This window comes from Artemia franciscana, chromosome 3 (assembly GCF_032884065.1).
Source record: "Artemia franciscana chromosome 3, ASM3288406v1, whole genome shotgun sequence".
Classification (NCBI taxonomy): Eukaryota; Metazoa; Arthropoda; class Branchiopoda; order Anostraca; family Artemiidae; genus Artemia; species Artemia franciscana.
Window position 1 is genome coordinate 10,194,261 of NC_088865.1, and position 26,186 is coordinate 10,220,446.

Consider the following 26,186-nt stretch of genomic DNA (forward strand, 5'->3'; position numbering starts at 1 on the left):
GAAGTAGAACTTAAACATTGGGACACACACGATGCGAGGGTACCGTTTAGGTTTCCTCTGCAAGGGAGGAGTAAGTCGCTCTGAGAAGGGGGTAGAAGTAGGAAGAAATATTTTCCTCGTTAAGGCTTGGGGGACAAAATTTGGTAAGAGAAAAAAGTAGAAAATTTGAAAAATTTCGGAAATTTAAGGGAATTTTCTTTTTTGGAGAGTGGGCTCACTATCCCCTAACCCTCCCAAATAAAGTCACTGCCAAGATACAACTGTAGAGGCCAAGGCCATATCCAGGGGGGGGGTAGGGAGCTTGAACTCCTTCCTGAAATGTTTGTCTTACTTATAAAAACGTAACAAAAATGAGTATAAACAAACTTGTGACGCGTTTGTTAAGTTTTTGTAACTCCCCCTGAAAAAACCGTTTCGTAAACCCCCTCCCACCGTAAAAATCCTGAATACGACCTTTGTAGATTCGCAACAACACTAGACCATTATCTGAATGTAACTAATATTCCAATTTGTATTAGGGAATATAAACTAGAAACACCCAATAAATAGAAATGAGTCTAAGTAGTGCTCACATTCAGTTTTGATACTTCTGACTTCTTTGTTTATGTTGAATTCTTTTGCTTGGTAGTTTTTGTTTGAATGTAACACTATTGACATTCCTGTGAACGGTTTCTAACAAAGGATGGGGGATGAACTTGATTTATTCAGGAAGTCACGTCTTACCATGCTTAAGAATATCTTCAGAAGAATTACCATACATAACTAACATAAGTTTAACCGAGATGTTAATTTGCGTTCAGGGCTTTGTGTAACTCAAACAGCCCTTTTAAAAGAGTGCTAAGGAGTTCATATTGTAAATTTATCTTAATCTCGAGAGAGAAGAAAAATAAAAAGAGAGAGGGAGTGGGAAAGAGACCCAGATAAATTTAAACAACTCAACGCTTTTAACTAACACTTAATATAGTGTTGTTGTTTTTAACTAGAAATTTGTCGCAAGTGAATTCTTAATTGCTTCATATTTAACGATTTAATATCTTTAAAGTTATTGAAAATTTATTTAAAGATTATTAATTTAAATTAATAATTATTTTAATTAATGTTAATTTAATAGTATTATATATATATATATATATATATATATATATATATATATATATATATATATATATATATATATATATATATATATATATATATATAAAATATATATATATATATATATATATATATATATATATATATATATATATATATATATATATATATATATATATATATATATATATATATATATATATATATATATATATATATATATATATGTATAATATTAAATTATTATATTAAATAATATTTGGTTAATATTAATTAATAGTTATTAATTTAAAAATAACTTTAAAGTTATTTAAAGATTTAACTCATTAAATATTGCTAGGTTTTTAATGGTAGCCCACTCTAAATTAAGAATATAGGAGAATCAGAAAATGTGCTATTTGCTTCTAAAAGCTCGCCCTGGGTAGTCCTGGGAAAGTGATATGTTTTGCACCTAAAACTTTGCAAATTAGGGTTCAAAGTATGATTAAGCGGCGTAATTAATATCAATTATTCAGAGGGGTGAAACTTCCGCTTCCCACAGCTTGAATAAACACTTTCTGACGTAGACTAAAAAATTGTATTAGAAAATGCAGTTAAACCTGTAAAATAAGCAATCTATACAACTAAACAAAAATAAACAAACTTAATAGAGAACAATTAGAACTACACATAGACTGCTAGATTTTAAAAGTCAGTATTTGAAAAGAAAAGTTTTAATAAGAAATATGGAGTAGCCTAATCAAAGTTTTTTTAGAAATTAGAATAAACTAAATATGGTCGATGAAAGGAGATAGTTTCCTAGCTTACAAAATCTGTGAGGCTGTCATTAAAATAAAAGAATATTTCCAGTAGCGTCAGCGGTGGGGGGGGGGGGAGGATACCCTTACATCCAAAAAATTTTCCATCCTGCTAATATTAAATATTAAATTCCCCCCGTAAGTTTTTGAGAAAATTGAAATGGTGGAAGATTAAAATCTCATCATTCGCAAACCAATCTTGCTGTCAACAAGGGCATATTCGGTTTTTTTTTTTTGGTTATTTTCTCTTGCGTGTTCTAGAAAAACTTTTAAAAACACATCACAAATTTGTTTATATGCATCGATCACCCCCTGGATTACCTCCCTGGATACAGTCTTGCTCGTCAATCACAAATTTTATGTTTGAAAGCTGAGCGTTGCTCAACTTAAATACGAATCTTGGACGGATACATAAATGGCGTTGCACTCGTGCGTGATTTTGATTTTATCCACAAGTTTGACTATAACATGGCCGGGACGTGAGTCTCATTAAGTTTTATGTGATGTGTTGGGTGTCTATAAACCTTTCTTGTACAAACAACTGGTCCTTAATAGCGCTATTGTAAATCACACTTTTTTAGTTTTCTACCCTCTTGTAAAATTTAAGTTGTGTAACATATCGTCTTTCGAGTCTCTGCGGCCGATTTATGAGAGCATCAAAAAAAAAAAAAAAAAAACATTAAAAAGGAGCGACATTAAAACTTAAAACGAATAGAAACTATTCTGTATGTGAAAGGGGCTGTCCCCTCCTCAATACCCCGCTCTTTAGCTAAAGTTTTTTATTGCCTTATAAAGTAGAGATGTGAGAAGGAGTCAAACTTAGGTGTAAAGAGCGGGGCGTTGAGAAGGGGACAGTCCCTGTCATACGGAATATTTTCTGTTCGTTGTAAGTTTTAATGTTTTTCCTTCATTTCAGTTAAAAAAAAACTGTTTTTTTTTTATTTAATTTATGTACGGTTTTGAATTAATGCATGTTTTGATTTTGGCTCACCGTATATGAATAATTAAAACAAAATTTGCCTATTAACCTTACTGTTTTTGGCGAAATGCCTTTTTCAAAGTTTTGATCGGACGATTCTGAGAAAAAAGGGGCAAAGGAGGGGGTCTAGTCACCCACCAATTTTTTTGGCTTCTTACAAAGGCCACTAAAACTTTTAAATTTATTTACGAACATTTTTATTAGCAATAAATATACGAAAATTACGAATTAATTTACGTAACAAACTTCTATATTTGTATATTTTTATTATGTATATGAGGGGTTCATCCCTTCCTCAATACCTCGCTCTTTACACTGAAGTTCTAATTTTGTTCTAATTCTTTAAGAATGACCCCTGAGTTACATTTAATTAGAATAAATTGTTCTTTTGAAATTACTAAAAAATACTTAAGCGTAAAGAGTGAGGTATTGAGGAGGGGACAAAACCCCTCATATAATAATATTCTCATATATTTTATTAGTTTTAAGATTTAATTTTGCTCCTTACTTTCAGTTGAAAAAACTTGTTGTTTTTTAAAATTAATTTCTCATTGGTATTTTTTTTAATGGTGGAAAATTCAGCGCCCCCTTCATGGAAATTCTCTCCCCCTTGATAAATTCCTCCATTAAAAGATCTTCCCGTGCAGTCCCCTCCGCCTGACCCTCCACCACCGGAAAAAAATCCTCTCTGAAAGCGTCAGCATACTTCCCAATAACCAATACCGTACGTAAACAATGGGCGAAGTTCATAACTTATAATCCTTCCCCCTGTGACTGCAGTGGATTAAGTCGTCCTCAAAAATGTAGTTATTAAATTTTTCGTCTAAGCTGAACAAAATTTTGATCCGGTGACTTTGGAAAAAAATGAGCGTGGGAGGATGCCTAGTTCCCCTCCAATTTTCTGGTCACTTAAAAAAGTCACTAGAACTTTTGATTTCCGTCAGGATGAGCCATCTCGCGACATTCTAGGACCACTGGGTCGATACAATCACCCCTAAAAAAAAAACAAAAAAACACGCATCCATGATCTGGCAAACAAAATCCCATATTTTGGCATATAGGAGCTTGAAACCTCTACAGTAAGATTCTATGATACGCTGAATCTGATGGTTTAATTTTCATTAAGATTATATGACTTTTAGGGGGTGCTCCTCCTTTTGTTAGAAATAAGGCAAATTTTCTCAGGCTCATAACTTTTGATGGGTAAAACTAAACTTGATGAAATTTATATATTTAAAATTGGCATAAAAAGCCAATTCTTTTGATATGTCTATTGGCATCAAAATTCTGTATTTTAGAGTTTCGTTAACTATTGAGCCGGGTCGCTCCTTACTGCAGTTCGTTACCATGAACTATTTGACTTAGAGCTTTCCATCTATTTATTCACGGTTTTATAAACCCTTTGTTTGAAAAGCCAAATTTTCAATAGACACTTAATAATTGACATGGTCAAACTCATTTCCTCAATGAATTTTTGTTTAGAGGGATAGTTCAAGTGTGGGAACCTCAGTTGTCAAATTCCTTCCCCTCATTGAAGTATGTCTTGTTTGCTTAGCTGCCAGACAGTAAGTTATGGTTTTGCTAATTTTCTTTGCACTGTCTTCATAACTATTATGACAGCTATGCCGTAGTCAAATTTTGATTATAGACCCACAATATAAAATGCTAAATTGGACAAAAGTAATTTCTTGACAAGTGTCCGTCAACTAATTTTTAGCCAAAATGCACAACAGGATCAATCCATTTATATGTGTGATAATTTTATAGCGTAGATGGACTTTGATGGTAGTTCATATTACTGAAAACTATAATAATAATAATAATAATAATAATAATAATTTATTTATCACCCACTTCACAAAACAGAGGTTAAGTGGAATAAAATAGGTCGAGGCCCGGCTTTAGTATTATTGGTGTAAGACCTTCGTTCAAACTTGATCAAGGGTACCATTTTTCTGTTAGGACAAGGTTGTAAGAATTCCTGATTATCATGTGAATAAAGAATGTTTACAATCGTTCGCATATTTCATAATTTTTGGCCTTATGGTACCATATAACAAGTAAAACATCAAAATGGTACCATATAACAAGTAAAACATCAAAACAGGTAGAATACTATTAGGGAAAAAAAATATTAGTCCGTCTTCATCCTTCAATTACAGATGAAAAAAAAAAAAAACTTGGTAGCCAGTCAAAACAATCCAGATCAGTATCTTTTACATCACATCCATCTTTTAATATACCTGGTTTCTTATGTAATAATTGCTTCATTAAACAGTTCTTGGTAACGAACTGTAATAAGGAGCACAATAGTAAACAAAACTCTAAAAAAAGGGATTTTAATACTAATTGATGCACCAAAAGAATAGGATTTCTATGCTGATTTTAAATATATAAGTTTAATCAAATTTTGATCAAGTTTCATAAGTTTCATCAAGTTTCATCAAACCCATCAAAAGTTACAAGCCTGAGAAAATTTGCCTTATTTTGGAAAATGGGTAGAAACACACCCTAAAAGTCAGAGAATCATAGCGAAAATCACATCATCGCATTCAACGTATTAGAGAACCCTACTGTGGAAGTTTCAAGCTCCTATCTACAAAAATGTGAGATTTCGTATTTTTTGCCAGAAGACCGATCACGGGTGCGTGTTTATTTTTTCTTTTTTTTTCAAGGGTGATCGTGTCGATCCAGTGGTCCTAGAATGTCTCTAGAGGGCTCACTCTAACCGAAAATTAAAAGTTCTAGTTCCCTTTTTAAGTGACCAAACAATTGGATGGTACTTAGTTTGATTGGAGGGTACCCTCCCTTGCTTATTTTTTCCCAAAGTCACCGAATCAAAATTTTGATATAGCCATTTTGTTAAGCATATACGAAAAACCTAATAACTATGTCTTTGGGGACGAATTACTGCCTCACACTCCCCGGGAAAGGGGCTGCAAGTTACAAACTTTGACCAGCGTTTACACATAGTAATGGTTATTGGGAAGTTTACAGACGTTTTCAGGGGGATTTTTTTTCTGGTTGAGGGGATGGAGTTACATGGGAGGCTCTTTCCATAGAGGAATTTGTCATGGGAGAAGAGACTTTCCATGAAGCAGGCGCAGGATTTTCTAACATTATTTGAAACAAAAAGCAATGAAAAAATAAACATGAACAAGTTTTTTTTCAACTGAAGGAGCAGCATTAAAACTTAAAAAGAACAAAAATTATTACGCATATGAGGGGTTCATCTCCTGCTAAACATTTCGCTCTGTACACTAAAGTAGTTTTAGCAATTTCTACTATTTATTCTACGGCCTTGTGATTCGTAAAGAATTGGGATTTTTTTTTAGCTTTAGTGTAAAGAGCGAGGTATTAACAAGGGGGTAAACCCCCTCATATACGTAATAAAAACATATGAATATAGAAGTTTGTTACGTAAGTTAATTCGTAAATTACGTATATTTTTTACTGATAAAACGTTCGTAAAAAATTAAAAGTTCTAGTTACCTTTTTAAGTAACCAAAAGAATGGAGGGCAACTAGGCCTCCTCCTCACCCCTCTTTTCTCAAAATCGTCCGATCAAAACTAAGAGAAAGCTTTATAGCCAACCAAAATTAATATTCAAATTTCGTTTTAATTATTCATGTGCGGAGAGCCAGAATCAAAACATGCATTAATTCAAAAACGTTCAGAAATTAATTAAAAAACAAGTTTTTTTAACTGAAAGTAAGGAGCGACATTAAAACTCAAAACGAACAGAAATTACTTGGTATATGAAAGAGGCTGTTCCTCAAAGCCTTGCTCTTTACGCTAAACTTTGACTCTTTCTCTCAACTCTACTTTTTAAAACAGTAGAAAACTTGAGCGTAAATAGCAGGGCATTGAGGACGGAACAGCCCCTTTCATATACGGAGTAATTTGTGCTCGTTTAGAGTTTTAATGTCGCTCCTTACTTTCAGTTAAAAAAAAACTTGTTTTTTTTTTATTTTATTTTTTTTAAGCTCAAAGACTAAGGCTTATGCATTTATCTTATATTTCAGGCAACATTCAGAAACAAATATTGTGAGTTCCAAGAAGAAGTGATGAATGGATACGTTGTATATAATAGTGCATTCAACGACAGATGGAGTCTAGGATTTTCAAAGAAAGGCTCTCCACAAATCAGCTCCAAACTAAAGAATCCCAAGTGTAAACGCTTTATTAAGTACAATGTAGTGGAAAAGGAGCCAGAAAAGTCAGTACAAACAATGATCGCCGATTTCGTGAATAGTTTATTTGATAAAAACTTGCTTCACAAGATTAGTTCAAAAACAGTGTCGGATAAAAAAAAGGACGATTTCTCAGAATCAACGTTTGCGAAGGATGTTTTGGAGCCAGTGTTGCCAAAAAAACGAAAAGATAGGATAGAACGTTGGGTTTCGGGGACAATTAAACACCAAAGAAAGAAGGGAAGTGACAATGTTGCTCAAACTCTGAGAGTGGATGCAAAAACTCGGACTAGAGAGACTGGAGGAAACAGAAGGTTAAAGAAGAAGTATAGGTCAAGATCTGTGAATGGTGATCAGACATGAAAATCTTAGAGTCAATTAAACTAGGCTGGGAAAGATTTATAATACCTTGTAAGGCACAGGGAGAAGCTATAAGGAGAGCGTATTGTGGATATGTTCCAGAAAGAATTAGCCTGTAGTTTTCTAACCGTCTTATTTAACATAAAGCTATTTTATACATTCTTACTAAGTAAAAACATAAGGGAGGAAAATTTTTAACTTGTTATTCACTAGTTATTTATTCAGTTATTCGTTTTGTCTGTGATTTCAAATCTAAATTAATAACGAACCTTGGATTTTACCAACATACATATTTGCTCAAAGAACAAATTCATGAAGCACCGCAACCTTTATATTGTTCGTGGGAACTGAGTGAAAATCAAATATAAAATGAGTACCGTATCAAAATGCTATAACGCACATATACATAAATATTCCTTATTTCTGTGCTTACAATTCTAATTAAGTGATAAATCTAGAGGTACCCCAAAAATATTTTCCTCCATTAAAAATCGGTTTAACGAAATATTGCAAACTCTATCACACGAGGAGCCCTAATCAAAGAGAACGTAAAAGTTAGATATCAAACTTCAACAAAACAATGCATGGCTTATGATTAATGCTACTAAATTATATACAACGGTTCGTTTCTCTTTCATTTAAATTTTATGTAAAATCTAGAAGTAATTTGGAAATTGAAAAATGCCCCTCTCTTTCCTCCACTCCAACTCAAGGAAAATATCTGAATACGTCTCCACTAGATATACTTTCATTAAATTGCTCAATTAATAAAACAAATTCGCAAATTGTTCAATTGATTAATTTGCATCTTTGCGAATCTCGGCATACAAAGTACATTATCAGCATTTATATTAAATGTGAATGATGATTTCAGAAACCTCTATATGAAAGATTGTTATCAATAAAACATCTCCTGTTTGCTCTCTCATTTTCAAGTAAGGCTCAACAATATATGAACCGTTTTGAGTTGGAAAGAAACTAGTGCTATTGTTCATATTGTATGTTTTTTTGTGTTATGCTTTAGTTAAAAAAATATACCAATTTTTGGTTACTGATTATCGAATATATTGGAACTATAAACAAAATAGGAAATTGCTTAAAAGAATCAAAACGTAAACATGTCGCAAATGGTTCATATACGGAAAATATCTGGAAAATTGCCAACAAGTTTTGACGACTCGCAGTTACATAGTTCTCCTTTCTATTGGAAAGTAAATTTCGTGTCTTAGTTTAACAAACTAAAATGGCTCAATAAGTCAACTTACAATTTCAAGATCTGATTTTCTTTTTCTCTTCTCGTGTATATAAATAATGTTGTTCTTATGTGTAATCAAGTCACCTTCTTAACTTAAGAGTCAATGTTTAATAGTTGTATATAAGTTTATGTCTGCCATATGATTTTGCTACTTAATAAAATGTTCATGACACTCTATAAAGAAGTTGGAGTTACAATGTTCTACCGACTCTTAGAGTAAAAAACACATTTTTACTGTTCATTGATTGTGTTATTGTCATTAAAAGACTGACAGGATCAATACAAGATACTATGGTATATCGGTGTGCTGTTGGTGATGTTAAAAGTAATGATCATCACCTAGTAGTGTATAGGGTTAATTTAAAGCTGAAATTTAGGAAGGGTAACTACCTCTCGGGAAGTAACGATGTTGGTAGACTCCAGGATAAGAACTTGAGAGAAACTTTCCTGGAACAGTTGAATACTAAACTGGAGAGTAGAAAATTTGACAATATGGATGATGGATGGAATAATTCTAGGGAAACAATTTTGAAGTTACTGATGGTGTCTTAGGGAAGAACGTTAGGAGTGCAGCTAGGAATATTAGTGAAAAATAATTATGTTTGATGGACAGGAGAAGGCGTTTATACAAGAATTATCTGAGTGATAGGTCACATGAAAACAAAAGGAAAGTAAAGGAAGTGGAGAAATCATTAAAATATGAACTAAGGAGGTTTGAAGTAGAGGCCATGGATGAAATTGCCAAGTATCTGGAAGATACAGCTAGACGGCATAATAGTAAAATATTGTTCTGGGATTTTAATAAATTAAGAGGGACTAGTCAATTCAGACTTTTCCCAGTTAAAAATAGGAACGTGGCCACGAATAGTTATAAGGAAAGAGTTAAAGAGAGATGGGTGGAACATTTTGAGGATATGCTATACGGATATAGAGTTAGAGGAAAAGATATAGCCTAGAGGAAAAATGAAAAAGTCTGTGATAACTTGGATGAGCAGGAGAATATGTTTTATGAGGAAGAGTTAGCGATGGTAGTAAAATGATTAGAATATAATAAGGATCCTGGTGCTGATAGTGTGGTAAATGAATTTCTTAAATATGGTAGCTTGGAGGTAAGAGATAAGCTAGGCTCCTGAAGATTATGAATACGATTTTTGTAAAAGGAGTACCTAGTGATTTTAGGAAAACCCTAATTAAACCACTGTATAAGAAGGGTGATAAGAGTGAGGCTGATAATTATTGTGGCATTAGCCTGGTCTCACTAGATAGCAAATTTCTTAGTAATATGATACTTTTTAGATTGAGAGATGCTGTAGACAAAGTTATAAGAGAAGAACAGTGCAGTTCCAGAAAAGGTAGAGGATGTTTCCAAATATTCACTCCTAGGTTAATAATTGAGAAGTGCCTGAGTTAACAAACACCTTCGGTCCTCAGTTTTATAGATTATTAGCAAGCGTTCGATTATGTTGATAGAAGAGCTTTTGCGAAGATCTTATCCTTGTATGGTATACCAGACAAATACATTAAAGTGATTAGTGCTATATGTAAGAATAACACTGCTGTGGTTAAAGTAGGAAATGAGGTTAGCTGCTGGTTTCGTATTAAATCGGGAGTTAAGCAGGGTTGCATTCTATCCCTCTTTGTATGAATCATTTTGATGGACTTTTTTTTAAAAGCACAGTAAAGGCAATGAGAGGTAAAACTCGCCTGGACTTAGATTATGCTCATGATTTAAGCAAACTAAATGAAAATGTGAGCAAAATGAACCTTTGTAGTATTATTAGTAAAGATATTGGGAGCAGTGAGGATGTTAGAAGCAGAATAGTCAAGGCTCAGGGTGTTTTTTTTCACAGTTAAAAAAAGTTTGGAAGTATAGGAAGGTAAGTCTGGGAACTGAGATTAGAATAATGGAAGCTACAGTGCCGACAGTGGTAAATTTTTTGAGAATTTAAAGTGCAATGATTTATTTTATTAGGATTTTATTATGGTTTTATCAATACTTCACATATTATTATTGAACCCACAAGGCCCTGAAGCATGGGCGCTCCAAAATACGGATGAAGATTTGCTAGATGTTTTCCAGAAGAATTGCCAACGAATTGTTCTGGGTACCCGGCAGACAGACCGTATTTCAAACAGTAGGCTGCACGAAAAGTGTGGTTCAATCCCGCTTTCTACGGCTATAATTAGAGAAAGGTTGAGATGGCTTGGGCTTATTCTACAGATGAAGGATGACAGATTGCCGAAGATTGTCCTTTTCGGCCTACCGTTTAGGGCTAAACGGAAAGCAGGTCGTCCGTGGTTGGATTGGAAGAATGCTATATAGAAAGATTTAAAGGAAATGTAAACTTCCTGGGAGGGTATAAGGAGGGCGGCTTTGAATAGATTGGGAGGGAAGAAAACCGTACGTAGCTGTGTTGGCCTCAGGCGGCTTGGCGCTTGGGTGATCTGTTAGTAATAGTAGTAGTAGTTTAATCCCATTGATTCTTTTTGTGACGTCAACTGCCGGTTTTGTTTAACCAATTACATTATCTCTTAAGTGTACGTCAAGTAGAAAAGCTAAACAACTCCGAGTTTGCGAACAAAACACCTAATTGTTTTTTTATTATTATTGAATATAAACAAATAAATTGAATAAGGTTTTTATGTCGTAATTATTCTTTATGAGTAAACCCTCTGTGAGCAAAACTATGACATGTTGCTTCAGAAATGAAATAATTTAGATTCTAGAATAAGGGCTCTAATTATTCTATTAAAGTATTAATAGAATAAATTAAATATAGAATAGAATAGAACAAAAATATATAAAATTCTATATAGAATAGAATTCTATTATCAAATATAGAATAGAACAAATTAAATATAATAAATAAATAATATAAATAAATAATAAATAAAGTATATAAATTAAATTATAAAGTATATAAAGTATATTAAAGTATATCTTCTAGATACTTGGTAATTTCATCCATGGCCTCAACTTCAAACCTCCTTAGTTCATATTTTAATGATTTCTCCACTTCCTTTACTTTCCTTTTGTTTTCATGTGACCTATCACTCAGATAATTCTTGTACGAACGCCTTCTCCTGTCCATCGAACATAATTATTTTTCACTAATATTCCTAGCTGCACTCCTAACGTTCTTCCCTAAGACACCATCAGCAACTTCAAAAATTGTTTCCCTAGAATTATTCTACTTATTTTTTAGAATAAAAAAAAGTCGGTCAGTTTACGGCTATGTTGACAGATCGTGTAAATTCACCATTCATGTCAATTTGACCGCCAGATATCTTTTTACATTCTTAAAATCAGAAAGCAGGATGGCGGCGAAATCAATTAAATCTCGTTCTATTTAACCCCGGTCTGGTCAAGCTGAGTCAACAGAAATGACTTCCACATCTCTTCCCATGTGTTTTTTCTTATGCTTCGACAAAGATGAAGATGACTGACAAATCTTTTCGTTCTTAGAAGACAACCGAAATGTTGACCTACAGTCAAACGTAACAAGTCAGGCGCAGTTTGATTCGAATAAAACACAAAAGGTCAACCAGTTCGAAGAATCAAATGGACTTTTGATATGATTGTGCAACTGACACATAATGTCATTTTTTACTTTGTTATTCGTCTGAAGCTTTAGTAAACCAAAATCAACTGAATGTTTCTAAAAGTAATTATTCAATATTATTAATTAAATAGTTAAATTTAAATCATTTAAATTTAATAAATATTCTTCAAGTTAATTAACATTAATTAATATTACTAACTAATAATAATTAATTAATATTATAATTTAAATTAATAACTTAAATATTATAATAATTTAAAATTTAACAATTAAATTACTTAAATTAATAGAAGATGTTATAAATTTTACTGAGAAAATTAAACGTAAAACCAACTTAGGCCTATGACGAGGAAAGTTGAGCATAATTGCATTGAAATGGAGATTGTGAGATGGGTTTAAAAATAGGCCACTATTGCGCTCCCTCTATGATCCTCTTCTGCTCCCTCTCTCCATCTCTGTTCTCTCTGCAACTGTTATGACAATTTAGGGCATGACAATTTCCTATCTTCTGTGAGTTTAAATTGGACAAAGTTCTTCGTTTACTGACGTTGACTTAATGATGTTGCCAGGTGCATGGGCATAAGACACTACGGTCATAAAAATAGATACGCACCAAAAGCACCCATACGCACCATCTAGCAGCACTGTGCTAATGGTACAGGAGCCTTGTCAGAAATGACCAGGTGTCAAGCTACGCTTAGAGACGTGGTAAAATCACTTACCTAAATATCTTCAAAATCGACGCCTCTGCTAGTTTTTGAATCACCAAGTTTTACTCTCAATTAACTATGTACAAGGTTTTGCTTGATAGATGAGCACTTTTATGCATCAGTTCCAAGGCCTATTCAGGGGAGGGGTTAGGGGTAAAATGCATAAAAACTGCATCTTTTAAGCATTTTGAAAGCACTTTTGAAGCGTCAATTGAAATAAAGATTTTTTTAACTGTATAAATTCACTTATCAATATTCAGGTCATTTGTTCGTCAATCTTTGCAGTTTGATCTTGGGTACAGTTCTCACATCTTTGTTTCTTCGATATGTAATAAACAGTTTTATTGAGCCTTAACCATCAACACAGCATTCAACAACTCATGCATTGTATATAATTATTCTTATAATTATATAAGAGAGCAATAAAACGTAATTTTTACCCATTAATTACTACCTTTAATGGCAAGGTCTGATGATGTGTCTTGCTGGAAGGCCTAGGGTAAAAAGATTTGCTGTCTTCTACAGGCACATTCAGTAAGATATTTTTTGAGGAGCTTTCTATCCTACGCCCACCATGTTTCAAGGGGAGGAAACTGACACGTAGGCTTAGGGTTGAAATTGATTACCTGAAGGAGGAAAGGAGGCAAGAGTATGTGAAAATGCGTTGTTTAGTGCCGTAAGCGCGTCTGGAGCAGACTCCCTGAGTTGGCTATGGCATCAATGTCATATGTTGACTTCGTCAGTTAGAGGCACATGGTATGTATGAACTCTAGTGGCCGAACTAGGTGAAAGAGCTGTGGCATATCCACTATTCATGGTATACCTGACAATTGGATTCTATGTTATATAAATCATTTAGAGTATCCGTGACAATATCCATTATTATGCTACCCACCCACCCTTTAAAATCCAGCCAGAATTTTTTGCCAACTTCTGATTTTCCTTTAACTTTTTTTTGAGAACTGGGGAAATCAAACTGTTTTAAGAAAGGGAAAAAGCCAATTGAGTTCTCTTAAGCCCATTCAAACGCGGTCTCGTGTTGTTTTTGAATAACCTTCATAATTGCACTATTCCTGTCCAGCGTCACCATGCAGACGAACTCCTGTTCGAAAAGGTGTATCTATTGGGGGTAGGTACTGAGTTTAAATCCCCTCTTTTCTCCAAATATTTATGTGACTCGCAAAATGAATATCGCTTTTCCTAAAAAAAAAAATATTTCTTTGATTCTGAAATCACTCTTGAAAATGTAGGTAAAGGACCCTCACTCCCCTTCACCTTCCAAAAATTCCTTATTTGGTGAAACCCCTTTTCTCCCCTCAAAGAACCTAGTTATATTAGATAATTTAAATAAGAAGTGCCTAAAAATTCAAGAAAAAAATAGATTCTTTGGAGAGGGGATAAACGATCCCCAATTCCCCTCCCCCTTACGTATGTCTCTGGCTCATCACTATATATATTTGTGAAGTCATCATACTTTACCAATATGAATTGCAACTACTATGTTTTATTGTTGTTGTTTTATTTTATGCAAGACAGTTCTTTCTAATCATTTTACACCGTGTGACAATGATTGAGTTATAATAAATTAAATTTTAAAATTGTTAAACCAAACAACAATAGTTATCTGAGTGGGACACAGTACTTTATCTATAAGCGGACTTTTCAGAATCTAACTTGATTGTCAAACTTTTATATTGTCTTGGATGTCAGGGAAATCAAAATAAAAACACCGTATCGCAAATGTATTATTGCAAACTCCACATCTTGAAAAACAAGGCAAATCCAATTTCTGAATGCGTTTTTTTTTTTTTTTTTTTTTTTTTACAGGCATCAGTCGCAACTGAAGATCGCATACAGGTAGCTCATACCAAAGCCAACACTCATTGCCACAAATATTTTTGTCAATCGCTGCTTGAAGCGCTTAACAAGCCTTCGAAAAATGCCACTTTTGGGGATAATTTTCAGAATAAAATGAAACATTGGATGATTATGGCCATGTCAAGGATTTTTGTTAAGGGTTTATTTTTTTGGTGGAGGGTGTTTATAAAAACACTTAAAAAATGTCAAAATTTGTTTTTGACATTTTATTACGTTTTATGGGTCGGATATACATTTTTTTTGGGGTGGGGGTGGGGGTTTAAATCACTTATCCTCACCCTTGAACATGGTCTTGGGATGATAACATCTATAGAAGTATGATTTGAGAGCTTTTACAGTTTTTCCCAGCGCTTCAGGCCCATGCTTTCCCCCCTCCCCTCTCCCTTAAAATCTTAAGATTTTTACAGTTTTCATACACATTTTGTTTTATTTTCCATACGATTCACCTGTTTTTCTTGTGTTTATTGCAGTTGAGTCTCCCCCCTCCGAAAAAAAAAATCCCGCGTAAGTATGTTAACCGAGGCGTAGACTAAAATGTAAAGTAGAGGAATGTAGTCTAGTGTGCAGCACTTATTCAATGAAAACTACGATTAAAACAAATAATTAAGTAAAAAATAATCTTATTATGGAACGGCTGGCTTCTGGTCCCAGCCCCCCCCCCCTTCCAAAAAAACCCAAGGATGTTCCTATAATTTCCTAGAATATCCGCATAATTCGACTATTTCTTGGTTTATTCGAGATTAAGTGTCTCCTAGGTTAGGACTCATCCAGGATTTTCGGTCGGAAGGGGGCTATATTTCTTAAGGATGGGTTTTACAATATATTTCAGGGGAAGGGTCAAACCGGCTACTCCCCAGCCCCTGGATACGACCCTGCCTCTAGTATATAACCACTCACATTAAGAATTCCTGTACAAATCTAAACAATGTATAAAATTACATAAACAATTGACAAAAAAAATATTAGAAAGAATTCCGGCTTGGAAATCAGAATGTCGAATATTGATTTAAAAGTGTTGAATAAAGACTTCAAAATTGTCCAGGGACTTTGTTCTGCTATTCCATGTTCAAAGTCCAAAATCATTGATATGAGCCTCATAAAAGCTTTAAACTGTTGAAAAACAGTGCACAAAATGCACAAAAAGAACACCACAGGCTCCTCACTGAACAGAAGCTATAAAAACCAGGCTCTCTAGGATTCCTCACCATTTATAGAGACGGAAGCACCCGGGTCTATGAAAATAATAGTTATTAACTATGGTATTAAACAAAATGTTGACCAACTGTAGTGAAAATTGGGAATGACATGGAGGCTAAGTATGGCTGAAAGTTTAATTATAGAGCTCTTCGGCCGCTTGATGGAGCTTAGTTAGACGCCCTTATTTAATACAAGGTAAATCCCTCCGTTTAGCTAAAGCTTTAAACGATTATATTTAGCAGAAATGCCACCCTCTGTGATTTAGACGGAGTTTGAATGTGTTTTGAATCATGGGTAATGGTCTATTTCACGAAATTTCATTTTAGCCGGTGTTTGGAGAAGGAGGCAATAAGGTTTTAACGACAAAATCAAATGTACTGATACTTAATAAAAACTAATGGATTATTTCTTTTCTGTTTGATCAATTCTTTTGTATTACTTTTGGAGTTAATGATATGCAGAGCCACATCCAGAATTTTGTTTGGAGGTGGAGGTAGGAGGGGCTTTTTTTTGGGGGGGGGAACTGAAAATTTAAGGAACACGATATGTTCCTGTGTAATTTTGTTTCTGTTTTAGGAGTTGGATAATATTTTTTTTTCTGGAGGGTAGTTAAGGTAGTCCCCCCTGGATAGACCTCTGCAAATATGACTTAATCTTCGTACACACTGCATAAGAGCATGTCTTGTTCGCGTGGAGCCATAAGTCCTTTGTCAACTTTTAATCATAACCATGGCCTTTTCACATATGACCATTAGATTAAGACCGCCTAGAAAATCATTAAGGAAATCGACTTTTTGCGTTACTTTGAGCCGACTTCCTACAAAACCTATTGTACTCGAGCTTAAACCATAAATAATACAGTAGCTACAAGTTCTTCTTATGTAATTATATAAAAAAAAACAAGTTTTTTAACTGAAAGTAAAGAGCGACATTAAAGCTTAAAACAAACAGAAAATACTCCGTATGTGAAAGGGGCTGTTCCCTCCTCAACGCCCCACTCTTTACGCTAAAGTTTGACTTTTTCTCTCAACTCCATTTTTTAAAACACTCTTACTTTCAGTTGAAGAAACTTTTTCATATTTATTTTTTCATTGCTCTCTGAAAAAATGCTTAAAAATCCTGCACCCCCCTTCATGAAAATTCTCTTCCCCCATGACAAATTTCTCCATGGAAAGCTCCACCACATAACCCCTTCCCCTCAACCCCTCCAACCCAACCAAAAAAATCCCCCTGAAAGTGTCTGTACACTTCCCAATAGCCATTACTATGTGTAAGCACTGGTCAAAGTTTGTAAGTTGCAGCCCCTCCCATGGGGACTGTGGCGGAGTAAGCCGTCCCTAAATATATAGGTTTTAGGTTTTTTGACTATGCTGAATAAAATGGCTCTCTCAGAATTGCAATTCGGTGACTTTGGGGAAAAAATGAGCGTGGGAGGTGGCCTAGATGCTCTCCAATTTTTTTGGTAACTTAAAAAGGCACTAGAACTTTTAATTTACGATATAATGAGCCCTCTTGCAACATTCTAGGACCACTGGGTTGATACGATCGCCCCTGGGAAAAAAAAACAAAAAAAAACAACAAAGAAATAAACACGCATCCGTGACCTGTCTTGTGGCAAAAATACAAAATTCCACATTTTGGTAGACGGGAGCTTGAAACTTCTACTTTAGGGTTCTCTGATACGCTGAATCTGATGGTGTGATTTTCGTTAAGATTATATGACTGTTAGGGGGTGTTTTTCCCTATTTTGTAAAATAAAGCAAAGTTTCTCAGGCTCTTAACTTTTGATGGATAAGACTAAACTTAATGAAACTTATATATTTAAAATCAGCATTAAAATTCAAATCTTTTGATGAAACTATTGGTATCAGAATTCTGTTTTTAGAGTTTCGGTTACTATTGAGCCGAGTCGCTCCTTACTACAGTTATTTATCACGAACTGTTTGATAACTACTTTCAGTACTAGCAACGCAAGTGGAACCAACTCACTAAAGTTTAGGTAGATATGTTCTTAAAATCAATAGGTAGGGGTATAAATTCGTAGTCATTCTCATTTATTCAATAAAAATTCCAAAAAAGACATTTTTCAATGGAAAGGCTGCAATTTTTTTCAAAGTCCAAGGGAGACAAGCCCACCCTCCAATTATATTTACAATGATTTTCTATCTTTCGTGCTACTCAATTAGAAGACAATTTTCTTTCAAATAAAAGTAAAGTCAAATAAAAAAAAAAGAAAAAAGAGAAGGTTACCGTCCGATACTTTTGCTAGCCAAAAATACAAAATATCAAATATTCGAAATATACCAAAATATCACCACAAGCTAACTAACACTCAGCTATAAATCTACACAGACAAGGAAGAACAATTTCTGGAAGGACATATAGCTGTATGTCTTTAAAATTTATAGGTTTTTAATATATGTTTTTAATCTCTTTTAATTAATAAAATATGTTTGTAAAATCTGATCGACTCTTTTTTTATGAGAAAAATATAAAGCCAGTGAAAAAAAAAATTTTTTTTTAGTCACGGCATTTTTTACAAATGAGCTCACTGTTTTTTTGTTGTGTGAATATAAACATATAGCTAACATAAATTAATTTTTTATGGGGTTAGCTGCCAACCCTCTAAATATACCTATTTAAAAATTGTACTTTACAAAAATCAAAAATAATTTTCAAATACAGTCAACTCTCGATAAATCGAACCTCGATAACTCGAAATCCTTGATATCTTGAATTGTTTTCAGTCTACTTTGCAAAATCTTGCATAACTCGGAATAATTTTGCAGTTATATCTTACCTCTGTAAGTCAAAGTGACCCAAAAATTACTTCTGTAACTCGAAATTCAGCATATAAATCATCATTTAGTTTCCACTTTGCCTCCACAAGTCTCAACGGACCTTTCTTAGTAGTATCCCCGGTGTACAGGTTACAACATATAAAATTTGATATGTATTAATTGTGTTTTACATTTTTTTTTTTGTATCAGATTTAGTTAATGTTCAGGTGTATATTTCTTAGTGCCCTGAAAGTGCAGTAGTAACGTTTGCAATGACCATTTACTGTGTTTCATACTTATATAAATACAGGCTGAACTTTATCGTATAGACTGGAAAGGGGGAGGGGGAGTGTTGCGTTAGCCTTTCTAATAAATAATTTTCATATTAGGGTACAAATCTGTGTGTTGTAAATTCAAACTTATTGGTTGTGTTTATAATCATGTTTTACCATTACAAAAGGTTTTTCCATGGTGGGGGGCTATCGGCCTTGAGTCCCACTTCTGAAATTTTTGTCCGACTCGTATAAATTAAAAAAAAATGCATATAAGTATATTTCTTTTGCGGTTTGTAAAGTTTTTTTTTGTAAGCCCTTCCCCAAAATAAATAACACCCCACGAACAGAAATATTTGATACATTCAGTTTTTTGACTGATATAAGGCTTTGAAATGGGTTATTATCATTATTACGACTATTGTCAATGAATTTTTTGCAGTGCGATGTGTTTCTATTAAGCATAAAGGTAAAATTAAGGTTAGTAGAAAAATGCGCAAAATCAAATAACGACGGTTTCGTGACTTGGAAGTCAAATGCAAATTTACAGAATGTTTTTTATGGACCTAAAACTTTTCAGTGGAATGCAATTTTAAATATTTAGTTTTTAAAAGACAGGTAAAAAAGGAAGCAAGCACATTACAAGCTTAGCTTAATTAACACGTCGCGAGATTTGATATGAACCATAAAATTTTCGCATCTATCGACTCCCTGGTGTGTTACTTACGAAACAGAAGTCTGCCCCCACCCAAGGGGGACCCCTGCAGCTACGCAATTATAAACAAGCCACAATTTTACACCAGTCGTTTTTTGATTAGCTTCAAATTCTTTGATTCGTATCAGAGGCTTTAGATCACAGTGGGTTTTCTTGGAACACCGCATTAATATGTTGATTTACATGGCGGGATGTCTAGATAGTCTTAGGTGGCGGTGCCACTCTAGGAGACCTATGGACTTGCTGCAGAGGTGTATCCTTAACGTTAAATATGGCCACATTTCAAGTTGCTTGGCAATTCAAGTCCACGCCGCATCCAGGGGGTTTGACCTCTCCCCCTAAATGTTAGTGCGACTCATCATAGTGTAACAAAAATAAATGTGAACAAATTTTATTTTATTTTTGTACCCTCCCCCAACAAAAAATTCCTTTTAACCTCCCCCCCCCAAAAAAAAATCGTGTATACAGCACGGCTTCAAGTATAAGACAATATTCTAAAGCTGAGACTTTTCTTTCAACACAAACAACACCAACTAATAAATTTATAGTCAGATTTAGCAATTTTTTGAATTAAAATTTTTTAATTTTAAATTTTATTTCATACGTCATGCATAGCCAGTATGGTCTCAGAACGTATTTAAATCCAAAGTATCCAAAGTATCCATGGTAAGTATCCAAGTACCCAATAGCTGGTTTTCAGCCACTTGGCTTCAGAAAATTTTCGAAAACATGAATCTCATATTTTCATAGAAACTACATTTAGGGACAATAGTTGTCTCTATTGCTTTAAATATTCTATTTTCTTACGATAAACTTATTGAAGGCTAAACGGTAAAAATTTTACGGGATTTAATTTTAACAAGGCATTCAAATTCTGAACTATATTAGATATATACTAGATATATACTGTATTACATATATAGACCTATAGAACAGATTCTTTAGATATATAGAACTATATTAGATATTTACAAGTGTCATGTAAAACGAACAGAAATCATTACGTCTATGAATGGGGTTGCCCCCTCCTCAACACCTCTACGCTAAATTTTTTAGTACTATTAGAAAAGCTTCTTATTGCTCTCTTTTGTTTTAGGAGTTATTCTTAAAGAATTGGGACAAAATTTAAAGTTTGGCATAAAGAACAAGGCGTTGAAGAGGGGGCAACATCTTTAATATGCGTAATAATTTATGTTCGTTTTAAGTTTTAATGTTGTTCCTTACTTTCCGTTGAAAAAAGTGTCTTTTTTATTCAAAATCTGATCGTTTTTTTAAAATAATGCCAGGAGAGCAGCCCCAACCTCCGAGAAAAAATCCCCCCGGAAATTATCCTTTAGAAAATTCAATCCCGGTGAAAATTTAAGGCGGACAATTACCCTTAACAACTCCAATAAAATTAAGACCAAAAAGAAAAAGCAAGACATATAAAAAAAATTTTGTACAGAAATTCTGTCAAATTTCCCAAGTGTATAATTTCATCCCCTCTCCATGGAAGGTCCCCCCGTGGGAAAAAAACCCAACAGAAAATATGTCCCTCCCACCAAAAAAGGTATACATACTTCCCAATAATAAATAGTTGCCCTCCAATCTTTTTGGTCACTTATAAAGGGCACTAAAAAATTTAATTTCCGTTCAAATTATTCCTCTCAAGCTGTTCTAAGACAATTGGGTCGATGCGATCACCCCGGAAAAGAAAAATAAACACGCATCTATGATCTGTCTTCTGGCAAAAATACGAAATTCCACATTTTTGCAGATACGAGCTTGAAACTTCTATATTAAAGTTTCATTATACTACTAATCTGATGGTCTAATTCGCATTAAGATTCTTTGAGTTTAAAGGGGTGTTTCACCCTTTTTTCAAAAATCAGGGAAATTTTCTCAAGCTCGTAGCCTTTAACGGGTATAACTAAACTTAATGAAACTTATAAATTTGAAGTTAACATAATATACCAGTTCTTTTGATATATTTCTTGGTATCAAAGTTCTGTTTTTTTAGTTTCGGTTCCTATTGAGCCGGGTCGCTCCTTACTTACAGTTTGTTACCAAGAACTGTTTGAACAGGAGCGTAAATACATCCAACTCTGCGATTTCACTTGTACGAGTAGCATGCAAGTCTCGCTCAGATGTCCTTTAAAGCGTAGTTTTTGGCTATTCCTGTTATCTTGTGCCCTCTGATCAAAAATTGATTAAAAAAAAAAACAAATTTTCTTACGGAAGAAAAGGGCAAAGCTCAAACTTAGAGCGAAAAAAAATTTATTTCTTCTCAGACTGTGCAATATGTATCTACAAAGCTAGCCCAAATAAACTGACTCGTGATATTTCCCACTACCTCTAGAATTCTAAATTCAAGCGCTTTACTGAAAGCATAAAGCTGACATTAGGCTATTACTCTCTACAAACCCAAACAAGCTTAGTCTTCAGTAATACGCTAGTTTAGAGTTCTATAGATATTGGAGAGTATCACAAAACAATTTATCTAAGCTAGTTTTGTAGAAATACCTTACACAATCTGCGAAGGGATAATTTTTGTTTATTTTTGCTTGTTAGAAAGTTATTTTTGCTTGTTAAGTTTCAACTTTGCTTTTTACGCCCGTAAGAAAAGTTATTTTTTAAGAATTTACTTTTGTTTCATCTGTTTTTTTAACATACGTAAACAATGGTACAAAAAGGCAGATGCTTATTTCAAACGATGAAACTAAAGACGTCAACAAGATTTTTTATAAATAGGACATTTCATGCAGCATTAAGTTCCACCCACCTTAATTATTTAACAGATATTTAAACAACATAGGCATAGGAATGGAATAAATCATGCTTTAGAGCCTCCGAAAACAATTCAAAGGGCTCGCCTGTATTAGTCTAGGCTAGCATTGCCTAATTAAAAATAACATTCTTATCTTCTATGTTCATTTCCTTGGAAATGCCCTCCCTGGCCTGCAGGATTTAATTATGGATTTAAGGATATGGCCCTCATGTCCTTTGTCTTATAATAATGAACATATTATGATAAAGATGATAAGTTTCTCAGTTATTTGTAATGAGAGGTTATAAAAAATTAAAAATTTTCTAGAATCATGCGATGTTCAAAGGCTCAATGAAAATATTTCAATATGGCCACTGAATCGCTATGACGCATAAACCTGCAGAAAACGGATGGAAACCGACAGATCACGCAAAAATAGTCGTTATTGCACGAAAATGCATCAGTGTGAACCAAAGTTAACGTGTTTACCTGGGACAGATTGGTGGACTTAGGGCCTCAATCACAAGTAAATTTTTCCAGTACCGAAATTTAGCTAGGGCTAATTTGAGTCAATAAGATTTTTCATAGAATTTTTTTTTTGATTCGCCAGAAAATTTTATACCAAAGTCTGGTTTGCTCAAATTATGTCTAGCTTATTCACTGCATTAGTAAAATTTCATTGTAAATGAGCCTTTAGGAAAGCTCTTAACTCAGTTTATTTAACTTTGCGCTTCGGACGCCATTTGCATATCTAAAATAAGTTAAAGTTGCCTAGTTCAAAAGAGTTAAGATCCTAATGAGCATGTGATATTTTAAAGCGGTTTTCCCATACATGTGGGTGGTAATTTACAATAACGTGAGGATTATTTGGTATTAACAGGTATTAAAATGTCAAGTGTTCAAATGGTTGAAGCTCTTTTTTAAAAGACATCTATCCAGGATAGGTGGACAAATGGTTATTCAGATCATTCATGGGCTTATGTGGGCTATTTCTGTCTTCTTTAAGTCCATCGGATTCCTTTGAAGGATCAGTTTGTGATTATAGTTCATTTACAAATGTTTTGCTTCCAGAAAGGGCTGGATTCAACCCTTTCCACACAGGGTGTTAGATATTAGTTTGCAAATTGATGTTCAAACGGATTTCAGTAGTAGTGATTCAAAAGGTGCTATGTGACATCTTTGAGATGTTTATACTTACTCGCATAACAAAAAATATGTTCTGTTGATTCATTTGATTTGCTTCTTTGTTTAGCTTCTAAGATATTTAGATTCTTTCTTTTCTAAAATACGTTATGTCCTCTTTTTTACTCACTGAAAAAAATTGGAATTTAAAGCTTTTATATTAGACACTTATTACCATTAATTAGACACCTAATAAAAAACCTTTATTAGCATTATTAACGCTACTAACGTTTATAATTGTTAAAAAAAAGACTCACATACAAAAGAAAATATAAAAACGGAGAACACAAAAGCCAAAAAAAAAACGCCTAAAACAGAAAGCAGAACACAAAACACGGTTTTCACTTACTCTTCTTTCCTTTAAAATGTATACTGTGTAACATACCGCTTTTCGAGTTAGGGCAGTTGATGTTAATAAAAACTATCTTTACGTCAGAACGGTTTGAAATGCTAATACAGAGGTTCAACTCGAAAGGAAAATACGAACAATGATCTGATACGTATTCAGGAACTTTTTTTCAGGAGCGGGAAAAATGAAAAAAATGTAATAATTTTAATAAGAAGTGCCCAAATATTTGGAAAATTCAAAATTTAACGGGGGCCCAAGACCTGATCCTCTAAGCCCTTTGTACATCTCTGCTGATAATTGGCCAGTAATAAATAATATATAAACTTAAAAAAAAAACAATTACCTAATAGCAGGCATGTGCACAGTATTAATTTTCCAAGTCTAGCTACCGAAAAAATAGCTTACTTTCCGTGCGTTCTTCGTTAGTTTCTTTTAATTAACCTTCGTTAGTTTCTTTTAGTTTTCTTTTAATTTAGGTAGAATTAGTTTTGTATCCGAAAAGCAATTTTACCCTTTTTTCCTTTTTTTTATGTCCAAATACAACTAATTTGAAATGATTCAGGTGTCACCAGATGAGCCTTTCTTAGCCTTAAATTTGATGCAAAAAGCGCAATATTTTGCGGCGTTATAAAAACATCAATAAACATATTTATATGTTTATATATATGTTTATATGTATATATGTTTATACGTTAATAAACATATTTATTAAAGAAAAGAAATTCAAACTCTTGGAGAAAATTAAAACACGCTGAGTTATTATTCACTTTTCAACAGTTTAAATCACGTTGGTTTTATTGTGTTTTTCTTTTCTTTTCGTATATATCATTTTCATTCATTTGGTTTTTCTGATGTATATTTTGCCTTTTGGTATATTTTGCTCTCGTACATTGACACGCTTCCTAAGCACATTAGTTATATTTCGTCTATGGTAATTTACAAAGAGTTATGTCCCAGTTTACTATATACGAGAATGGAAAAACTTATATTTTATTTTGGTTTTATTATTCTTACGCACCAATCTTTTATACAAGAAAGTTACTTGTTTAACCTGAAATTCTGCAAAGATAAATTTTATTTTAGACGCTTCTGAAATATCTCAAAACCAAATAAGATAAGAAAAAGCGGAATAAAGCAAAACTCCTGTCTGACATAAATAGAAAGAAAAATCTTTTTAACTGCAAGTAAGGAGCGACATTAAAACTTAAAACGAACAGAAATTATTCTGTATATGAAAGGGTTGTCCCCTCCTCAACACCTCGCTCTTTACCCTAAAGTTTGACTCTTTGTCACAGTTCTACTTTTTAAGACAATAAAAAACTTTAGTGTAAAGAGTGAGGTGTCGAGGAGGGGACAACCCTTTCATATATGGAATAATTTCTGTTCTTTTTAAGTTTTAATGTCGCTTTTTAATTTTTGTACATTTAATTTCTGAACGTTTCTTAAGTAATGCATGTTTTGATTTTGGCTCACCGCACATGAGTAATTAAAACAGAATTTGCATATTAGTTTTGTTTAGGCTAAATGGTTTTCTCATAGTTTTGATCGAACGAGTTTGATAAAAAAGAGGTGGAAGAGGAGGCTTAATCGCCCTCCAATTTTTGGTTACTTAAAAATGCAACTAGAACTTTTTTTACGAACGTTTTTATTAGTAATAAAGATACATAACTTACGAATTAACTTATATTATATTTCTATATTTTTATTACGTATATGAGGGGGTTCACCCCCTTGTCAATACCTTGCTCTTTACACTACAGCATGAATTTCGTCCCAGTTCCTTAAGAATGACCCCTGAATCACAAAGGCAGTAGAATAAATAGTTGAAATTACTAAAAATACTTTAGCGTAAAGAGAGAAGTATTGTGGAGGAGACGAACCCCCTTATATACATAATATTTTCTGTTCGTTTTAAGTTTTAATGCTGCTCCTTAATTCCAGAAATTTTCTCATTGTTTTTTTTTTAAATAATGCTGGAAAATCCTGCACCCCCTTCATGGAAATTCTTTTCTCTCATGATAAATTCCTCCATGGAAAGATCCTCCCAAGTAACCCTCAACCCCAAACCATCACCACCCCCCAACGCGTAAAAGACCCCCTGAAAACGTCTGTACA

The 26,186-nt window shown here is 33.5% G+C and overlaps 1 protein-coding gene across 6 annotated transcripts in view; it reads left to right on the plus strand.

The window, feature by feature from the left end:
- LOC136024863 (uncharacterized) overlaps positions 1 to 8,863 on the plus strand; it is a 73,261-nt gene extending 64,398 nt beyond the window's left edge. For all 6 annotated transcript variants that reach the window (XM_065700379.1, XM_065700378.1, XM_065700382.1 and 3 more), the window contains one exon: positions 6,897 to 8,863. In XM_065700379.1, coding sequence (XP_065556451.1) covers positions 6,897 to 7,427 — 531 coding nt within the window. In that variant the 3' untranslated portion in view covers positions 7,428 to 8,863. The remainder of the gene's footprint in view (positions 1 to 6,896) is intronic.
- Positions 8,864 to 26,186: the final 17,323 nt, after the last annotated feature.